The 20,204-nt window shown below is 36.7% G+C and overlaps 1 protein-coding gene across 4 annotated transcripts in view; it reads right to left on the bottom strand.

Annotated features, from left to right (window-relative positions):
• The window catches only part of ARNT (aryl hydrocarbon receptor nuclear translocator), a 57,581-nt gene that overhangs the window by 33,969 nt on the left and 3,408 nt on the right, over positions 1–20,204 (bottom strand). For all 4 annotated transcript variants that reach the window (XM_045816735.1, XM_045816736.1, XM_045816737.1 and 1 more), the window contains exons 2-3: positions 4,811–4,925; positions 1,006–1,050 (exon numbers count right to left, since the gene is read on the bottom strand). In XM_045816735.1, the coding sequence (XP_045672691.1) occupies positions 1,006–1,050; positions 4,811–4,925 (160 nt within the window). The remainder of the gene's footprint in view (positions 1–1,005; positions 1,051–4,810; positions 4,926–20,204) is intronic.

Here is a 20,204-nt window from a genome sequence, read left to right as displayed (position 1 = left end):
TGAATATGTGAAACACAGATACTTCTATCATTATTTATTGATTATTGTATTTTTTTATTATTAACCCACTTTTGCCCACTCCTGTATTTTCAACTTTGGGGAAAAAAATGCAGATTGCAGTCAAGGTTATCATCCTTTATTTGACTTTCATTGCTTTCCTTATTTAAAAACAAAGCCAAGTAATGGGTCTCTGCAAGAATAAATATTTCCCACCTCTGAAAGAACTCCATCAATATATTAAAAAGTCCATTCTCCTTGCTCCAAAAGAGTCATGACTCAAAAATACAAACTCCAACTCCTGTTTTGTAGAAGTCAAGGGGTATCACAGGATGACCCACCAATTGCACTTCCCAGCATCTACTCCCTAGTGTAGGCCCCTCCCACATTGACTCAGACTCAGACATATGACTTGCTTTACCAATGGAACATCAGCATATGTCAATACAGAGCAGAGGCTAGATAGCCATTTACTTATCAAAACATATCATAAATCCCACAATCCAAAGGATTAGAATTTACCCTCTGGATTATAGCCATCACCATATAAAAAAACTCAACCTGACCTCTTGGCCTCCTTAAGGATAAAAAACCAACAAGAAAGAGATATTCAGCCATGTCAGCTGAGTCTAGTTGCCAGCTGATCAACTAGCTGAGTGCAGTCTTGTAAGTGAGTCTAGGAAAGATCAGCAGAATAACTATCCCCCCAGCCAAGCCGCAGAATTCTGAGAAATAAGAAATCTTTGTTTTTAAGCCCATACTCCCAGCAATAGATAACTGACACAGATAGTCTGGTAAATTCTCTGACCTCCTCTCAAAGAGCTCCTTCCTCTGCAGCTATTAACAAAATGTTTGAAAATTTTATGGGTACAATATGATAGAGAAGTTTAGTTTTAGGATGAAGCATTCCCTTAGACCTAAAGAGGAAAATATTATAAGTCAGAAATATAAAGATCATAAACTAATATTTAACATCAGAAATCTACAAAAAGTTTTTCAAAATCTTACCTCAAAAATTTACTGTTCCCTTCTCCATCATCGTCAAAATCCAACCTGGGAAAAGCCAACAATAAATAGTATAAGCCTACTAATAATACAGAACATTAAGAAATTACAATTTCTCAACCCATAAGCTACTTGAACACCCACCCAAATGGAAGAAGGAAAGAGGAAGTAGACAGAAGTCAAACAGAGCTATGTTACCTCTTCCCTGTTGTATCAAACTAGACAAAGAAATTGGGCAATCAAAAAAAAGAGTACCTATGGCTACCTTACATTTTCTCAGGGTAGCAATTAACCTTTGCCAAAGTTTTACATCAGGTAGAACCTCTACAAAAGGAGTAGGAATCCACTCAAAAAAATTAATATGAATAATTAAGTTCCATTTTTCTTTTCTATAATCTACTCTAAGCTATGTTACCAGCTTTCTCAAACATCTTTCAAACCACTGTCATTTGCATAAGAGGGTGATTTAAGACCTCAGTAGATTGTTAAATACTGTTTTTTCCCTTCATTTTTCTAATAAACATGTAACATGCCAGACTCAAGACATTGTTCCAGATGAGGTGAAAACAAGAGACTTGCCTTCAAGGGGCTTTTTGTACATACAAAAACAAATATAAAACGAGTGAGAATGGGAAAGTGCTGTGTGAGGAGCATAATCAATATGCTATTGCTGTTCAAAGAAAGCAGAGGTGACTTTCATTTCAGGGAATCAGGGAAGATTATAGGTAACAAGGTAAACCAATCTATTAACCTCTACTCAGTTATTAACCTCCAATCTATTAACCTGCACTCTACTCAGCTTAAACATTACTCACATTACCACCTTAACACAGTGATCTATTGGCATCGATACTACTGTGACACATGGTACTATGGAGCAATACATGAGGTCTGTCCAGAAGGTATCCAGCCATGTAATATGGAAAATAAAGACATTTACTGAAGAAGATACAAAAATGTCCTGACTTGGTAAGGTGCTCTTTTGCTGGACCTGTGGCTAGAGAGAGCAGGCTTTGGGTGGGGAGCTGTTTTTAGTCTGTTCCCCTTCATGTTGCCAGGTTGCTGACTTTTTCAGCCCTGTGTCTAGGATAAGTGAGGCAAAAAGAAAACCCGGGGGACTCATCACCATATCATTGCTCAAGTCCTGTGGTCCCTAGCTCATCTACATTCTCTTCACCTTTTAGAGTATTCTTATGTTTGTTTTATGCATAATGTTCACATTTAGTTGTATTTAGTAGGGCGAATAGGGAGAAGTATATCTACTCCATTGTCCCATAAGCAGAAAGAAGTAGGAGGTCTTTCCAGAAGGTATCCAAACATGTAATATGAAAAATAGAGACATTTACTGAAGATACAAGATACAAGAAACACTGTACATAGGACAATGACACCTCAGTTCCCTTCAAAGTAGGCACCTTGGGACCTCACACAGTTCTCCCAATTGCCATCAGCTGTCCCATCATATTTTCCTGAATCTCATCAGTGGTCTGAAATCTCTTCTCTTTCAGAGGTGATTTTAGTTTTGGAAAAAGCCAGAAGTCACAGGGTGCCAGATCTGGACTGTAAGGGGTCTGAGTCACCTGGATGATTTGATATTTTGCCAAAAATCTCTGCACAAGACATGTGATGCATGAGAGGGCGTGTTGTTGTGATGAAGCTGCCAGTCACCAGTTGCCCATAGCTGGGACCCTGTGAATCATCCCAATAGTTTCCATGGAGGAATGTTCAAGCTTAACACAAAATTTCATGCAGATTCACTGTTCTACTCCCTCAGTCATTTTGAATGTGATGGCCACACAGTCTACATGCTCACTCAAGCCACCCCCACTGACTAGTACAGTGAGGTCGTCACTGTTCACACACGCGCACTCCAGTCCAGTCTCCTTGGCAGCCAGGTTGCATCGACATTGTGCAGATTGTTCTTATTATGTTAACAATAGCTGAACTTTTTCCAGACAGACCTCATATAATAACCCTTCTTTTCATATTGTTCCATATTCCATGTATATATAATTTTTAAGTTACATAAATAGATTACTTAATTCCTATTTTTGAACATTTAAATTGTCTTTGAAGATTTTGCTATTATATGTAATATTCAATGAATATGTTTATACATAATTTTTTTTTCTATTTTAAGTTATTTCTTTAGGGTAGGTTCTTAGAAATGTAGTTATTGGGTAGATTTTGACAGGTGTTCAAGGACTACAGGGAGGAAGGAGAACAAACACTTTCAAGACTGATGCTGTATACATATACTTGTACAGCCATAACCCTGTTTAAGAGAGTGGATTCTAAAGCTAATGTCCCAAGGTTCATATCACAGATCTTCCATTTACTTTAGAAACCTGAGTAAGTTACTTATTCACCCTAAGTCTCAGAAAATAAGTTAAATATGTAAAGCCATTGAAGACAGAGCAAATCTTGGTATGTTACTCATGTCACCACCTTAACCCAGGGATCACTCCTGCATTACTACTGATGTTATAAAACTTAAAAAAACTGGCTATAATATTAACTACATATTTTTTGAAAAGAAAGGAAGGAAAAAAGGAAAATTTAATACCAAAAAGTGGATCAAAATAGTACCCCTGCTTCCAGGCCTGTCTAAAGCAATCTCCTTTCTAAAGTCTTTCCTAAATTGTACCAACCACCTGTAGTATTCCCTTACCATGAAACACAGAGCACTGTACTTGTTCCTTTCTTAGGAAACTTGACATATTCTATCTTGTATTATATTTATGTATATAGTGATGATCCCTGTCAGAACACAAGCAACTTAAAGACAAAGACTGTATCTTACTTATCTTCATATCCCACTAGCAATCAGCACAATGCCTTACACTAATCAGGCATTTCATAAATACTTTCAGAAGTGAACGGCCTCTGCATTCCAAATCAAGCAACATATCAATAACTTAAGGAAGAAATATTCTTAGAGTTCAGCATTCTCTAAATTCATAAAAGTAGCCCTGGCTGGTAGCTCAGTGGGTTGAGCACCAGCCTGCAAAGCTAAGGGTTACTGGTTTGATTCCCAGGCAGGGCACATGCCTGGGTTGTGGGCCAGATCCCCAGAGGCAGTGTGTGAGAAACAACCACACATCGATGTTTCTCTCCCTCTCTCTCTCCCTCCCTTTCCCCTCTGTCTAAAATTAATAAGTAAAATCTTTTTTAAAAAATAAATACATTCTTAAAAGTAAAAAGTCTGCCCTGACTGGTGTGATTCAGTTGATTGGGCATTGTCCCACAAAGCAAAAGGTCAGCAGTTCCCATTCCCAGTCAGGGCACATGCCTAGGTTGTGGGTTTGGTCCCCCTGGTGAGAGGAACCAATCAATGTTTCTTTCCCTCACTTTCTCCCTCCCTTTCCCTCTCTCTAAAAATAAATAAAATATTTTTTAAAGAAGAAAAAAGAAAAGAAACTTAGAAAAAAACACAATTCTAGCCCTGGCTGGGTAACTCAGTTGGTTAGAGCATCAACCTGATATGCCAAGGATGGAGGTTTGATTCTAGGTCAGGGAACAGAACAATCAACCAATGAATGCATAAACAAATGGAACAATGAATTAGTATATCCCCCGCTACTTACTCTAAAAATCAATAAATAAAATTATTTTAAAAATTTTTTAAAGAAAAACATCAATTCTACATTAAGAAGAGTTGAGGGACTAAAAGGAGTTATTTGAGAACAGTGTAATAAGTAACCAGTTGAAGTGAGAGGGTGAGGAATAGCCAAGAGGATTCAACAACTAAGTAAACCAGGCTGGTTATTGGGAGAGACATTCATGACACAATATACCCCACACTCACCCTGGTCGCCGCTTAATAGGTCTCTGGACATTTATGGCTCCTCCACCTTGAATCCCAGGCCCAGGGTTTCCAGAGGCAATGGATGGACCCAGTGATGGTACATCTGATGTCATTTCTGTCAGTGAAAAACAGAAATACACAATTAAAAAAGATGGTCCTTGCTTACCATCACCATCATCATCAAGTTGGCCAAAAGAAAGTCTCAAACTATAGATAAAAATCACAGTAGTTTGCTAGAAAACACAAACGTTCGTATCCAGATTGCTCTTCTTGAATTCTTACACCTGTAAAAGATTTCCCTACACTTCAGCTCCCCCCACTTCACTTTAAAAAACGTAATAGTTATAAAGTATTAATCTAAAACACATACAAACTTGTTTATACATTGCACTCATGCAACAAACATATATATATAACTTAGCTCCTATTATTTGTTTTATTAATACAGAAAATCCAAAAAATGAAAATCACCTAAATTCTGATAGTCAAAAAAATTATAGAGTACTAAAACTTTGAGTCCCTCATTATGTCTCCTTTTCCTGCCCCCTTTATCCTTCCCTCTCCTTCCAATGCAATCTCACCCCAAGAAAGAACCACTGTTAACAGTAAGCTCACCTTATCTTTTACTTTTTTTCTCAGATTATATATATGTATCTCTCTAATCAAAAACAGGCACTTTTTTTAATAAAAAGGGAATCCTAACTACAACTTGCTTTTGTCATTTAAATATACATCATGGATATTCATATCCACAAACACAATGACATGTATATATATATACCTCATTCTTTATGATTTTGATTGTATAAACATACTTTATGTTATTCTATTTATGTTATAATTTTTTACTTTTACTATTATAAATAATGCTCCAAGGACATTTACATATACAACTTTAAATTCTCTTTTGCTATTTTAGGAGCGATTCCTAGAGATGGAATTCACTGTGTCCAAGGGTATAAGCATTTAAAATTTTGATGGATACTCTAAATTACACTTCAAGAAGACTGCTCTAATGTATGCTCCCACTGACAGAATAAGAGAGTACCTATTTTCTTCACCAGCAATGGATATTATACTTTTTCATTTTACCAAATCTGGCAGATTAAAATCGTACATTATTACATCTGAAAACCTATATAGATTTATTAATCCAGTAAATTCAATTAAAAATACATGTTTTAATTCGCATTGTTTCTTTTGATATTAGTCATCTGAAATCAATGAGTTGACTTCCTACCTTTAATAATTTTATGCTGAATATAGACTTTTTCTAATGAATTTATAGGATCTATCAATACATAAAAGACACTGAGACCTTTGTCTATTATACATTTTGAATAACTATACAAATTTTGCATTTCTAAAAGATTTTATTTATTTTTAGAGAGAAGGCAGGGAGAAAGAGGAAGAGAAACATTGATGTGCAAGAGATACATCAACCAGTTGCCTCTCGCATGCCCCCAACCAGGGAACCTGGCCCACAACCCAAGCCTGTGGTCTGACTGGGAATCAAACCTGGGACCTTCATGTTCGCAGGCTGTCACTCAATCCACTGAGAAACCAACCAGGGCAAAATTTTGCATTTTTATATTGTTACGTTTATCAATGTTTTCCTAAATAATTCCTGGATTTCTATCATGTTTAGGAAAGCTCCCCAACCTCCAGATTATTTCCGTATTTTCTCGTACTTTCGCTTTTAACATTCAGATTTTTAATCCATCTGAAATTTATTACCATATCTCTGCATAGCATATAATGGGACTTTATTTCCTTCCAAATGGATAGCTTCTAATATAATCTGTTGAACAGTATATACTTTCCTCACTCACCTGAAGTGACTCCTTTATTATACTTTAAGTATCTAGATAACTGATCTCCTTCTAAACTTTTATTCTGTATTAATTTATTTTCCTGCTCCTGTGCCAATACTCAGTACTTTTGATTTAAAGTACCTTTTTAATTCTCAAATAGAAAAGTGTTCCATTCCCATTAATTTATTTTACAAAGTTTTCTTATTAAATGTCACATACGAGGTCTGTCTGGAAAAAGTCCAGCCATTGTTTATGTAATGAGAATGGTTTGCACGTTAATCTGGCTGCCAAGGAGACTGGACTGGAGTGCACGTGTGTGAACAGTGACGACCTCACTGTACTAGTCAGTGGGGGTGGTAGACACCCTTGAATGAGCATGTTGACTTATTAAGGATAGCCATTCTGACAGGTGTGAGGTGACAGCTCACTGCAGTTTTAATTTCCATTTCTCTGATCATTAGTGATGCTCAGTACCTTTACCTGTCTATTGGCTATCTATATGTCCTACAGGAATTCTTTTTTTTGTTTGTTTGTTTTTTAGATGCAATTGTTGATAGATACGTATTTGCTGCTATTTTATTGCTCGTACTTTCGGGGGGCGGGGTTCTTCTTGAAAAAGACCCTTTAATATTTCATGTAATACTGGTTTGGTGGTAATGAACTCTTAGCTTTTTTTTTTTTTTGTCTGGGAAGCTCATCTTTCCTTTGATTTTAAATGATAGCTTTGCTGGGTTGTAGGTACCTGCTTTTCATCACTGTGAATATTACTTGCCATTCCCTTCTGGTCTCCATGTTTCTGCCAAAAAATCAACTGACAGTCTTATGGGAGCTCCCTTGTAGGTAACTAACTGCTTTTCTCTTGCTGCTTTTAAGATTCTCTTTGTCTTTAATCTTTGGTATTTTAATTATGATGTGTCTTGGTGTGAGCCTCTTCGGATTCATCTTGTTTAACATTCTCTGCACTTCTGGACTTCTATATTTCCTTCACCAGGTTAAAGATGTTCTCTGTCATTATTTTTGCAAATAAGTTTTTAATTTCTTGCTCTTTCTTCCCCTTCTGGCACCTCCATGATGTGTAAGTTGAAGCTGTCCCAGAGTATCCTTACACAATCTTAAGATTTTTGGTTTTTAAAATTTTTTTAAATGTATTGATTTTAGAAAGAGAGAAGGGGGAGAGAGGAAAACACTGTTGTTCAACTTATTTATGCATCACTGGTTGCTCCTGTATGTGCCCAAACCAGAGACTGAACCCGCAACCCTGGTGTATGAGGACAACACTGACCAACTGAGCTACCCAGCCAGGGCTGGATTCCTTTTTGTTTATGGTGTTCTGATTGGATGTTTTTTGCTTCCTTACCTTCCAAATTGTTGTTTTGATTCTCGGCTTCATTTACTCTACTGTTGATTCCCAGTGAATTATTCATCATTTTAGATAGTGTATTCTTCATTTCTTACTGGTTCTTTTTTATTGTTTCCATGTCTTTTTTTAAATACCACTGAAGTTCTCTCTTAGTTCATCTACCCTTTGCTAAGTTCACTGAACATACTATAATTATAACCAGTGTTTGGAACTCTGCATCTAGTAGATTGCTTGTCTCAACTTTAGTTCTCATCCTGGAGTTTTGTCTGTTCTTTCATTTTGGACATGGTTCATTATCTCCTCATTTTGAGAGCTTCCCTGTATTTGCTTCTAGGTAGAACTGCTGCATCTTGCAGGCTTAGAAGAGTGGCCTCATGTAATAGGTCCAGTGGCCAGTGGCATAGCCTCCCCATTTACCGTAGCTGGAACTCCAGGTACACCTTTACCCATATGGGCCCTGTACACCCTCCTGTTGTAATTGAACCTTGATTGTTGTTGGCATGTCAATGGGATTTACCTGCAGATGGACTGACTGCAAGGACTGGCTGCTACCACCATGCAGAATCAGCTGTGCAGGGCCCAGCCCACTGAGAGGACTTATTTCAGCAAGGCTCTGGTGACTGCTGAGTCCACCCCTTGAGTATGTTGCTTGTGGAGGTGGTTGGGTAGTGCTTCAACACGGTCTGAAGCTCCACCCGTTGTGCTGGCTCTAGAGCCTCCCAAGAGGTGCAGGACAAGGTCAGCCAAAGCCTGTGTTCTGCCCATGGCCACCTGTCATGAGCCGCAGGTGATTTACAAATGGCTGCTACTTGTGCTGGGCTTGAAGGTGCCCAGAAAAGGCCATCCTATGAACTAAGGCCAGCTGCTGTTAGTGCCAAACCTGGGGCCACTTAGCAAGAAACAGAATTCACCAAGGCCAGAAGCTGCCTGTTTAACAGATTTTAAGAAAGTCTGAAACATAAGCCAAGACAAGACATTTGTATGGAAATGCCACTGGAAAGAGCTTAGGTAGGCCCACAGGTTGGGTGGGTGGGATATCAGGGAATCAACAGGGTGAATCGAACAGTGATAGCCAGGTTGACAGAGATTCAGATATGGCATCCAACTGCCAGCTCTGTAGGAGGACTCAGAAAAGGAAAAATGATCTCTGTCAGCACTTCTGTCTGGGAGAAAGTTGCCCAACCAGCACTTGCCCTGATGTCAGACAGTTCAATTCCTCCCCTATGTCCCTGGTGCCTTTCAAGCTACTGCCCCAGTGCTCGAGCTCAGAGCAAGTAAGTCTGAGAAAGTCTATGCATGGGCCTTTAAAAGGATCTGCCCAGGACTCCAGAAGCCCTCTGTCTCCCCCAGCCCTAATCCTCACTGGTTTTTACAGCCAGAAGTTATGGGGACTTCTCTTTCTGGCTAAGGGGTTTGGAGTGGGGCTAGGACTCCTCCCTCCTAAGGAGCAAACTCCACAGCAGAGATATCTCTCAATTTTTATCCACCACACATGAGTGGCACCAGTCTGTTCATCATCTCCACACCTCTCCTACCAGTCTTCATGTGGCTTCTTCTTTATAGCCTCAGTAGTAGGACTTCCATTCACCTACGGCTAATATTAGACTTAATGGTGAAAGACTGCTTTCTCCCGAAGATTGGGAACTAGATGAGTATATTCACTTATTAGTTATACAAACATACTGTGGGAAGTTCTAGACAGTACAAAAAAATACAAGAAAAGGAAATAAAAGGCATATAGATTAAAAGGGAAGAAATAAAACTGCCCCCATTTGCATATGATATGAGTGTCTTTGTAGAAAATCCTAAGAAATCTGTCAAAAAAAAAAAAAACCTCCTAGGATAATTCAGCAAAGTTGCAGGATACAGGTCAATGTACAAAAATCAATTGTTTCCATATACTAGCAATTACTACACAGACACAAAAATTAAAATCCAAAACAATTTATAACCATTAAAAAAACCCTGGCTGGCATAGCTCAGTGAATTGAACATGGGCCTGCAAACCAAAGGGTCACTCACTGGTTCAATTCCCAGTCAGGGCACATTCCTGGGTTGTGAGGCAGGTCCCCAGTAGGGGGTGTATGAGAGGCAATCACACAATAATGTTTCCCTCCCTCTCCTTCTCCTTCCCTTCCTCTCTCTCTCTAAAAATAAATTTTAAAAATCTAAAAAAAATTATTTAAGCGTAAATCTAATAAACCTGCAAAGTACTTGCATGCTAAACACTATACAACACTCTTTAAAAAAATCAAAGATTAAATAAATGGAGAGACATACCATGTTCATTAACTGAAGTAAATGTTTACTCAGAATAGTAAAGATATCAATTCTTTTCAAATCAACGTACAGGGCTAATGCATTTCCTATGAAAACTCTACCAAGATGTTTTTGTAGATATAAACAAGGTTATGCAAAATTTATATGGCAAGGTAATGGAGCTATAATAGCTAAAATAATTTTGACAAAGAAAAAGTAGGAGAAGTCAGTCTACCCAGTATCTAGATTATACAGGCACAGGAATCAAGACCATGTAGTCTTGATAGAGAGTCCCACACACAGATCATTGGAACCCAGAAACAGACCCATACAAATATGCCCAACTGATTTTTAACATAAGTGCAAAAGTAATTCAATGGAGGAATAGCCTTTTTGAAAGGTACCAGAACAACTGGGCATCGGTAGGCAAAATAATGAAGTCATTCTAAGCTTCACTCCTTATACAGAAAGTAATCAAAATTGAGTCACAGACTTATTAAATGTAAAATGTAAATCATGTAACTTTTAGGAAAAAACATAGGAGAAATTTTTCAGAATCTACCACTAGGTATAAAGAGTTCTTAAGAGTTGGCACCAAAAACCTGATCCATGAAAAAAACTGATAAATTGAACTTCATTAAAATTCAAAACTTTATTCCATGAAAGAAGATGAAAAGACAAGTTACTGAATGGGAAAAAATATTGTGATAAAAGATGTGTATCTAGAATATAAAAAGAACTCAAACTCAAAAGTAAAAAAAGCCAACAGTATGATTAGGACATGGGCAAAAGACAGGTAGACACATTTTACCATCAAAGATATACAAATGATAAATAAAATAAGCATATGAAAAGATGTGCAACATCAACAGCCATGAGGGAAATGCAAATAAAAACACAAAGTGGTCCTGGCCAAGTAGCTCAGTTGGTTGGAGCATCATCCCATACACCAAAAGGTTGAGGGCTTGATCCCCAGTCAGGGGGCTTAGGGATGACAACCCACCAATGCAACTCTCTCACATCAATGTTTCTTTCTCTCTCTCTCTCTTTCTCAATCTCTCTCTCAAAAAATCAAATCAATAAACATATCCTCAGGTGAGGATCAAAAAAAAACAAAAACCCGACAATGAGATGTACTACATACATATCAAAATGGCTAAAATAAAAATAATAAAAAATACCAAATGCTGAGAATGATACAGAAAAAGGAGGTCACTTTTACATTGCTGGTGAAAATGTAATGCAATGCAGTACTCTGGGAAGTAGTTCAGAGTTTCTTTAAACATGCAACTGACATATGACCCAGAAAAATGTTCACATAAAAGTTCAGTAATCATAGTGGGTTGAATAGTGTGAAAATGCATGTCCAGATAGAAACTCAGAATATGAATTTTTCTTTAAAGATGTTATTTACTTACTTTTAGAGAGAGGAAAAGGAAGAGAGAAAGAGAGGGAGAGATATCAATATGTGACAGATACATGGGTCGGCTGCCTCTCACACACCCCCAACTGGGAACCTGGCCTGCAACCCAGGCATGTGCCCTCACTGGGAATCAAACCAGCAACCTTTTGGTTCCCAGGCCAGCATTCAGTGCACTGAGCCACACCAGCCAGGGCTGAACTTATTTATAAACAGGGTCTTTGAAGATACAATTAAGATTGAGGTCACAAGGATCAGTGTGGGCTCTAAACTAACTGATTGCTGTCTTTATAAGAAAGGAGAGAAACATCTGAATACAGAGACATGGAGATTAAGTGATGTGTCTACCAGCTAGAACAGAGGGTGCAATTCTCCCTTAGAGCCTTGGGAAGGAACCAAACCTGTCAACATCTTCATTTCAGATTCTGAGCCTCCAGAATTGTGAGCATTTAAACTTGTTATTTTAAGCCCTTCAGTTTGCGGTAATTTGTCACTGAAGCCCTGGGAAATTGATACAATAATGTATGACTCTTTTAATATACTCTGGATTTGATTTACTAATATTAGCTCCTCTTAAATGGAAGAGGAACTTAGTGTGATGTAAGGGTAGTACACTATAAAACTGTCATTGAAAACATATGACTGAGGAAAATAGGAATGATAATAAAATAATAGATAATAAAATGTTTAAAAACAAATGTTGGTAACATTAATTCATCACATGGGTAATTTGTCTAAAATATGAACCACTTTAGATAGGGTTTTTAAGGTTGTATATATTATTCCTAAAACCTACCTCTAAATTATACTTATAATAAACTTCACCTACCCAAAAAACACAAAACCTCTTTCATGAATGTTTTTTATTACAACCCTTACATTTACAACTACCTTTAATTCTGGATAAAGAAAGTGTTCAAAAACCACCATTAAAGTGATAATGCATCACAAAGCTACAGTAATCAAAACAGTATGGTACTGGCATAAAGACATACATTCAGACCAATGGAATATAACAGAGAGTTCAGAAATAAACCCTCCCACATATGGTCAAATGATTTTCAACAAGGATGCCAAGACTATTAAATGGGAAAGGGCAGTCTTTTCATCAAATGGTGCTACATAGCCATATGCAAAAAAATGAAGTTGTAGCCTTCCTTACCTCTTGTCATATACAAAAATTAACTCAAAACAGATCAGGGTTAAATGCAAGAGTTAAAACTATAAAACTCTTAGGAGAAAACATAAAGGAAAAGCTTCATGATATTGGAATTTGGCAATTTCTTGGATATATCAAAAGCACAAGCAACAAAAGTAAAATATAAACTGGACTTCATCAAAATTAGAAATTTTTGTGTTTCAAAGAACATACTATTAACAAAGTAAAGCCGGGTCTGGTGTAGCTCAGTATATTGAGCACGGGCCTGTGAGTCAAAGGGTTGCTGGTTCGATTCCCAGCCAGGGCACATGCCTGGGTTGCAGGCCAGATCCCTGTGGTGGTAGGGGGCGTGCAAGAGGCAATCACACATTGATGTTTTTCTCCCTCTCTTCCCCTCTCTCTGAAAATAAATTTAAAAATCTGTAAAAAAAAAAAAAAAACAGAGTGAAAAGGCAACACATGACATGGGAGAAAATATTTGCGAAGCATATATCTCATGTGGGATTAATATACAAAATATATAAAGAACTTTACAAAAAACTACAACTGAACAAAAAAAACACAACCTGATTAAAAATTGGGCAAAAGATTTGAACAGACATTTCTCCAAAAAAGATATACAAATGGCCAACAAGCATATGAAAATATGCCCAATACTACTAATCATTAGTGAAATGCAATTCAAAACTCCAATAAGATATCACCTCACTCCCATCAGAATGCCACTATTAAAAAAAATGATGATTATGAAGAAAGTAACAAGTGTTAGTGAGGATGTGGAGAAATGCAATTCAAAACTACAATAAGACATCACCACACTCTCATTAGAATGCCACCATTTAAAAAAAAAAGATGATGATGAAGAAAATAACAAGTGTCAGTGAGATTGTGGAGGAATCAGAACTCTTGTACACTGTTGGTGGGAATGTAAAATGGTGCAGCTGCTACAGAAAACAACATGGAGATTCTACAAACATCAAAAACAGAATTATTCTATGATCCAATAATTTCACTTCTGGGTATATACTCAAAATAACTGAAAGCAGGCCTCAAGGAGATATTGTACAACATGTTCACAACAGCCTTATTTACAATAGTCAAGAGGTGGAAGCAACCCAAGTGCTCACTGAGATAAATAGATAAAAAGTGTGACATACTACCAATGGAATACTATTCTACTCAGCCTTTAAAAGGCAGGAAATTCTTCAATATGCTACAATATGCATTAACCTAGAAGATATCATGCTATGAACAAATACTGTATGATCTATGATTTCACGTATATAAGGTACCTAAATAGTCAAATTCAGAGACAGAGTATAGAATGGTGGTTGCCAAGGGCTAGAAGGATTGAAAGACAGGGAGTTATTGTTTAATGGGTACGGAGTTTGAGTTTCATAAGACAAAAAAAGTTCTGGAGGTGGATGGTGCACAACAATGTGAATATACTAATGCCAATGAACTATATATTTAAAAGTGGTTAAAATGGCAAATTTTGTGTTATGTGTATTTTGCCACAATAAAAAATGTTATATAAAATTTTTAATATATAAAAAATATTTTAAATATTAAAACATTTTAAGGCAGATCTATTTCATTGAATTAGAAATGTATCCACCATATGATTATGAAAAAATAAGCTACTAAAAAGTATATATATAAGGTCCTGGCTGGGTAGTTCAGCTGGTTACAGCATGGCCCCATACACCAAGGTTGCAGGTTCGATTCCCAGTCACAACACATACAAGAAACAACCAGTGAATGCATAAATAAGTGAAACAACAAATCGATGTTTTCCTCCCCCCCCCCTCTCTCTCTCCCATCTTCTCTTTCTCTAAAATCAATAAACAAACATAAATAAAAATGCCCTGGCTGGTGTGTCTCAGTGTTTGAGTGCTGCCCTGCGAATTGGGGGGGTCACCAATTTGATTTCCAGTCTAGGGCACATGCCTGGGTTGTGGACCGGGTGCCTGGCAGGGAGCGCATAAGAGGCAACCACACGTTAATGTTTCTCTCCTTCTCTTTCTCTCTCCCTTCCCCTCTCTAAAAAACAAAATAAATAAAATCTTTTAAATAAATAAAGATTAATCCTTTTTAAAGTTCATTTGCATAACAAAAGCCTACAATCACTTATTTGCTATTTATTGCATGCCTGCTATCTATATGTCAGGCACTGTTGCAGGCCCTAGAGATAAAGCAATAAATAGAACAGACAAAAATCTTAACCTTTATTAATTTACATGTTACTAGGAAAAAGATAAGGGAAATACTTAAAAATATAAATTGGGCTGACAATAAGAAAATGACATTACATAGGTAAAATGACTAATAACTGGTAATTTCATATGGTTCAACTTAATAACCTGTTTTATAATGATAAAAATACACTAGGGGAAGTTAAATCAAAAGTGTATAAAAATTCCCAGGTAGGAAGATAGCAATTTTTAGATAGTAGGGGAAGAGCTCACTGAAAAGGTAACATTTAATAAAGGAAAGATCAGAGTGAGGTAAGAGAATAAACCATGAAGGTATTTGGGAGAAATGCATTCTAGAAAGAAAGCAAAGGCCAGAAGGTGAGAGCATGAATATTAAGTTCTAGAAATAGCATAGATGATATCCTGGTTAGAATGGAGTAATCAAATGCTATAAAATAAACTGTCAATAGTGGTTATCTCTGGGATGGCATTTAGAGACTTCTCCATTTGATTTTCTGTATAGTCATGTTACATTAAGCACATATTACTTTTATAACCAGAAAATGCATGATCCCAATTTTTAAAAATGAAAATGGGAATATGTGCCTGTGTGTAGCACACAATGAAAATCTGAGATAACACAGATCATCCACTAAAGTTAGATAAATCTGGATTCCAATCTTAGGGTTATACCACTTAGCATTTGTATGACCTTGGGCAAATTACTTAATCTCTCTGAGTTTATCTGTAAAATGTAATAGTACCTGCCTTTGTGGAAATTACATTAGACACTGCATGTGAATTAGATACTGCATAGCACCTGACATACTGTAAGTACTCCTTAAATAGTAGCTTTATTAAAATATATCAAACACCAAAATACTGATTTTGCGGTTATTAATTTTTCGTTACAAAATATATTAAAATACAGTATGGATATACAGAAAATCAAATGTAGAAATCACTAAAAATATTCAAATAATACCAAATCTAACAGTGAAAAGTAAAATCCTCCACACATATACTCCAATCCCACTCTCCTCCAGAGATAAATGCTGTTAACATTTTGATAGGAATCCTTTCCGTCCTTTTCCTAATACAATATATTTATTATATGGTGTTTGGTAACTTTTATATTAAAAAGGGGAGAGATCACATTATACCTGTTCTGAACATGCTACTTTTTCTATGTAACAATATATCTTAGAACGTATACCATGTCCATAAATACAGAGTTGGCCCACTCTTTTTAATAGCTATATCATATTCCATAGTACAAATGTAAATACAGGGGTGGGCAAAATAAGTATACAGTTGTAAGTATGTAAAAGAGTTTATTCTTGTACTATTTATTAATTATTGTATTATTTTCCATAAGAACCTGTGTATTTATGAAATTCATATTATCACTATCATAAATAATGTTTCAATAAATATCCCTGTATATCTTTAAGATTTTATTTATTTATTTTTAGAGAGGGAAGGGAGGGAGATAGAGAGAGAAACATCAATGTGCGGTTGCTGGGGGTCATGGCCTGCAACCCAGAAATGTATCCTGACTGGGAACCAAACCTGCGACACTTTGGTTTGTAGTCTGCGCTCAATCCACTGAGCTACGCCAGCCAGGGCTCTCCCTGTATATCTTTATGCACAGGTGCCAGTAGTATTTCCATATTAACAAATTTCTGAATGACTGGCTGAGTCTAAGGGAGCACATTTAAAACTTTGTCCATTACCTGCCAAAAAAGTTATACCAATTAAAAGCATCACCAGTATCAAATTATCCATACCTCCACCAGTACTGGGTTTTGGTAATCTTTCGAATAGTTTTTTTAAATTTTATTTATTTATTTTTACAGAGAGGAATATGGAGGGAGAAAGAGTGGGAGAAACATTGATATGTGAGAGAGAATCAGTGATCTGTTGCCTCTTGCACATGCCCCAAGAGGGACAGCCTGAAACCCAGGCATGTGCCCCGACCGGGAATTGAACTGGAGACCTATAGCTTTGCAGGATGACACTCAACCAACTGAGCCACACTTGTCAGGGCAATCCTTCAAATTTTTACTAATTTTTTAGGTATAAAATGATTATCACTGTTGATTTAATGTGCACTTCTCTATTGCTATTAAGATTATATCTTTTTTGGATTTTATTTACTTTTAGAGAGAGGAGAAGGCTGGGAGAGAAAGGGAGAAGAATATCAATGGATCAATGTGAGAGAGAAACATGGATCGAACCTGCAACCCAGGCGTGTACCTGACTGGGAATAGAACCAGCAACCTTTTGCTTTGCAGCACGATGCCCAACCAACTGAGCTACACCAGTCAGGGCAGATGGACCTGGCCTGCAACCCAGGCATGTGCCCTGACTGGGAATCTAACCGGCGACCCTTTGGTTCACAGGCTGGCACTCAATCCACTAAGCCACACCAGCCAGGGCCAGATTGAATATATTTTATGTGTTATTGCCAATAACTTATTCTATTTCATCCTGTAAATTTAAAATAGTTAACTTATATAACTTTCCTAAGAAAAAGTAGAGTTTTCCCATATAAAATAAAGTTCATACTTTTAGTAATAGGTTTACATAGGATCTAAGAGTTACAAGAATTTAGAGAAAGAAAATGACTCTGACATGGTTTAAATTAAGGTCTGGCATAGTCCCTAGCACAGAGAAAGTCCTCAGTAGGAAGGGAAAACCAAAAGAAACAAGACAGGCAGGCAGCTACTCAAAAAGTTTCAAAAAGGCAGGTCCAACAGTGGGGCCTCAAAAAAAGTAAAGGAGGCATTCACATAGACAAAAAGACATGAGCAAATCTTTAAGAGAGGTATGAAAATAGCTGTGATGAGCTGTAGAGAAACAGGCTTATATAGAGGAATCTATATTTGGGAGAAAAAAATGTCAAGTGTTACCCAACTGTGAGAGGGCTTGACATGCCAACATAAAATCTTAGATTTAATTAAACAACTGAGAAACAAAAATATACTGTTAAATCAGAGCAACAAAAAGAAAACGTAAATTAAAAGATTAATCTGGCAGATTTAAAGTTTAAAGTAATAGAATCAGGGAGATGAATTAGGCTAATCAAAAAAATGAGGTGATAAAGGCCCAAATTAGTATGCTAGCAGGATGAAAAAGTAAAGCAATCTCTAAAATGGTAAAATATGCAGCTTCTGAATAGGGATGGTGGGTTAAATGTATATATACATCTACTTTCACTTTCTTCCTCACTCCCAAAATATATATAAAGGAGCAAACAATTTTATATAAAATACAGAACCACATGGATGGAAAAGTGAACAGAAGGAAGATCCCTGGCTGGTGTAGCTCAGTGGATTGAGTGTGGGCCTGTGAACCAAAGGGTCTCTAGTTCAATTCCCAGTCAAGGCACATGCCAGGGTTTTAGGCCAGGTCACCAGGAGGAGGTACTCGAGGGGCAATCACACATTGATATTTCTCTCCCTCTCTTTCTCCTTCCCTTCCCCTCTCTCTAAAAATAAATAAATAAATAAATAAATAAATAAATAAATAAATAAATAATTTTTTTAAAACTTCCTGATTTTTAAAAAATGGAAGGAAGAAAAGAACAATACATTTTTGGAAACTGGGAACACTGCCTTGGTAGACCCACACAAACTAAATCCTAAGCCATCAAGGAAAAGAGCAGAAAACCAACCCAATGTATATCTGGAATCCTCCAAAGTCTTAAGAACTGGTGACTGATTGGGGGAGGGAGAGGCAGGATGAATGAAAGTCAAAAATTAAAAGGATTGGTTCAACATCTGTTTAATTAGCAGGTGGATTTCCAGATCCTCTCCCTAGTTCCTCTTAGCAGAGAAACTGCCCTTCCTTCGCCCTGTCAAAAGACTGCTTTATTATCTGGAGAATGTAAGCCAGAGGTCCCCTAGTCTGGAGAACTCCAGGCAAAACTGAAAGTGAGGGTCCAAACTGAAAACTGGGAAACTTAACTGCAATGTATGCAAAATAGATGCTTCAGTTTTCTCCTACGGTACTGCCTCTTCCCTGCACTGTTTCTTCTTTCTTGGTTTATTCTCTCCTACTGGTGAAGCACACATATCCTCTAATGAGTTTCTAAAAAAAGAGTATAAGGGAGATGCATGAAAATATCTTTTGTCTATTTTGCTGATAGTTTGCCTAGATACAGAATTCTAAGTTGGAAGTTATTTTGCCTCAGAATTTTGAAGGCATTGCTTCACTGTATTCTACTTTCCTGTGTGACCACTAAGCAAGACCAAGAGGATTCCTGATTCTTTTGAAATGACCAATTTTTTTTCTCTCTGAAGCTTATACACTCTTTGTATCTAATGCTGCAATTTCATGATAATGTGCCTTGATGTGGCTGTGTTTTCACTCAGTGGTCTAGTCCCTTTAATTTGAAAACCAGTGCCTTTTACCTCAGGGACATTTTATTTAAACAAAAACATGCCCTGGACCACTGGACTACAGAATGTTGTCGTTCTGCAAACCAAAGGTTAAGGTTAAGGGTTCAATTCCAGGTCAGGATACACACCTGTATTGCAGGTTCGGTCCCCAGTTGGGGAGCCTACAAGAGGCAACCAATCAATATATCTCTCTGATACCGATGTTTCTCTCCCTCCCTTTTCCTCTCTCTAAAATCCAAAAGCATGTCCTGGAGGATAAACAATTTAAAAATAAAAAATAAATAAAATAAACAAAAACAAACCTTTGTTAAAAAGATATAAAAATGGTTGTCACTCGGAAGAAGGAACCTGAGAGAAGAGAATGGAGGACTGCGGTTTGTAACAAATAATGTAAAACTAAGTCATTAAATATATGCATGATAATGTGATTAAAATACCTTAAAACAAATAGATATTTAAATGTTTAAATATATCTATTTTAAATATATATTTTATATGGTTATGTTTAAATACCTTCATGCATTTAAAAATATTTTTTACAGAAAAGATGTGCTAACCAGATAAATACATGAAACAGCCCAAAACTGTGATTATCGTGGAAGATACAGAAAAGTTAAGAAGGAAAACATATTTGAAGAAAATATTGGTCAGCACATAAAAAAACAGTATGTGAAAGATTATTCAACTAGAAATCTCTTTTAAAGGTGAAAATATAAAAAAGCTTAGTTCAAATTTTACCAGTTTTGGAATTAAATAGCCCCAAGATATCATGGCCAAAGTA

Source organism: Phyllostomus hastatus, unplaced genomic scaffold (genome assembly GCF_019186645.2).
Source record: "Phyllostomus hastatus isolate PE091 unplaced genomic scaffold, TTU_PhHast_1.1 phas_scaffold_216, whole genome shotgun sequence".
Classification (NCBI taxonomy): Eukaryota; Metazoa; Chordata; class Mammalia; order Chiroptera; family Phyllostomidae; genus Phyllostomus; species Phyllostomus hastatus.
Note: the sequence above shows the minus strand (reverse complement) of the source record. Positions and strands in the feature narration are given on the sequence as shown.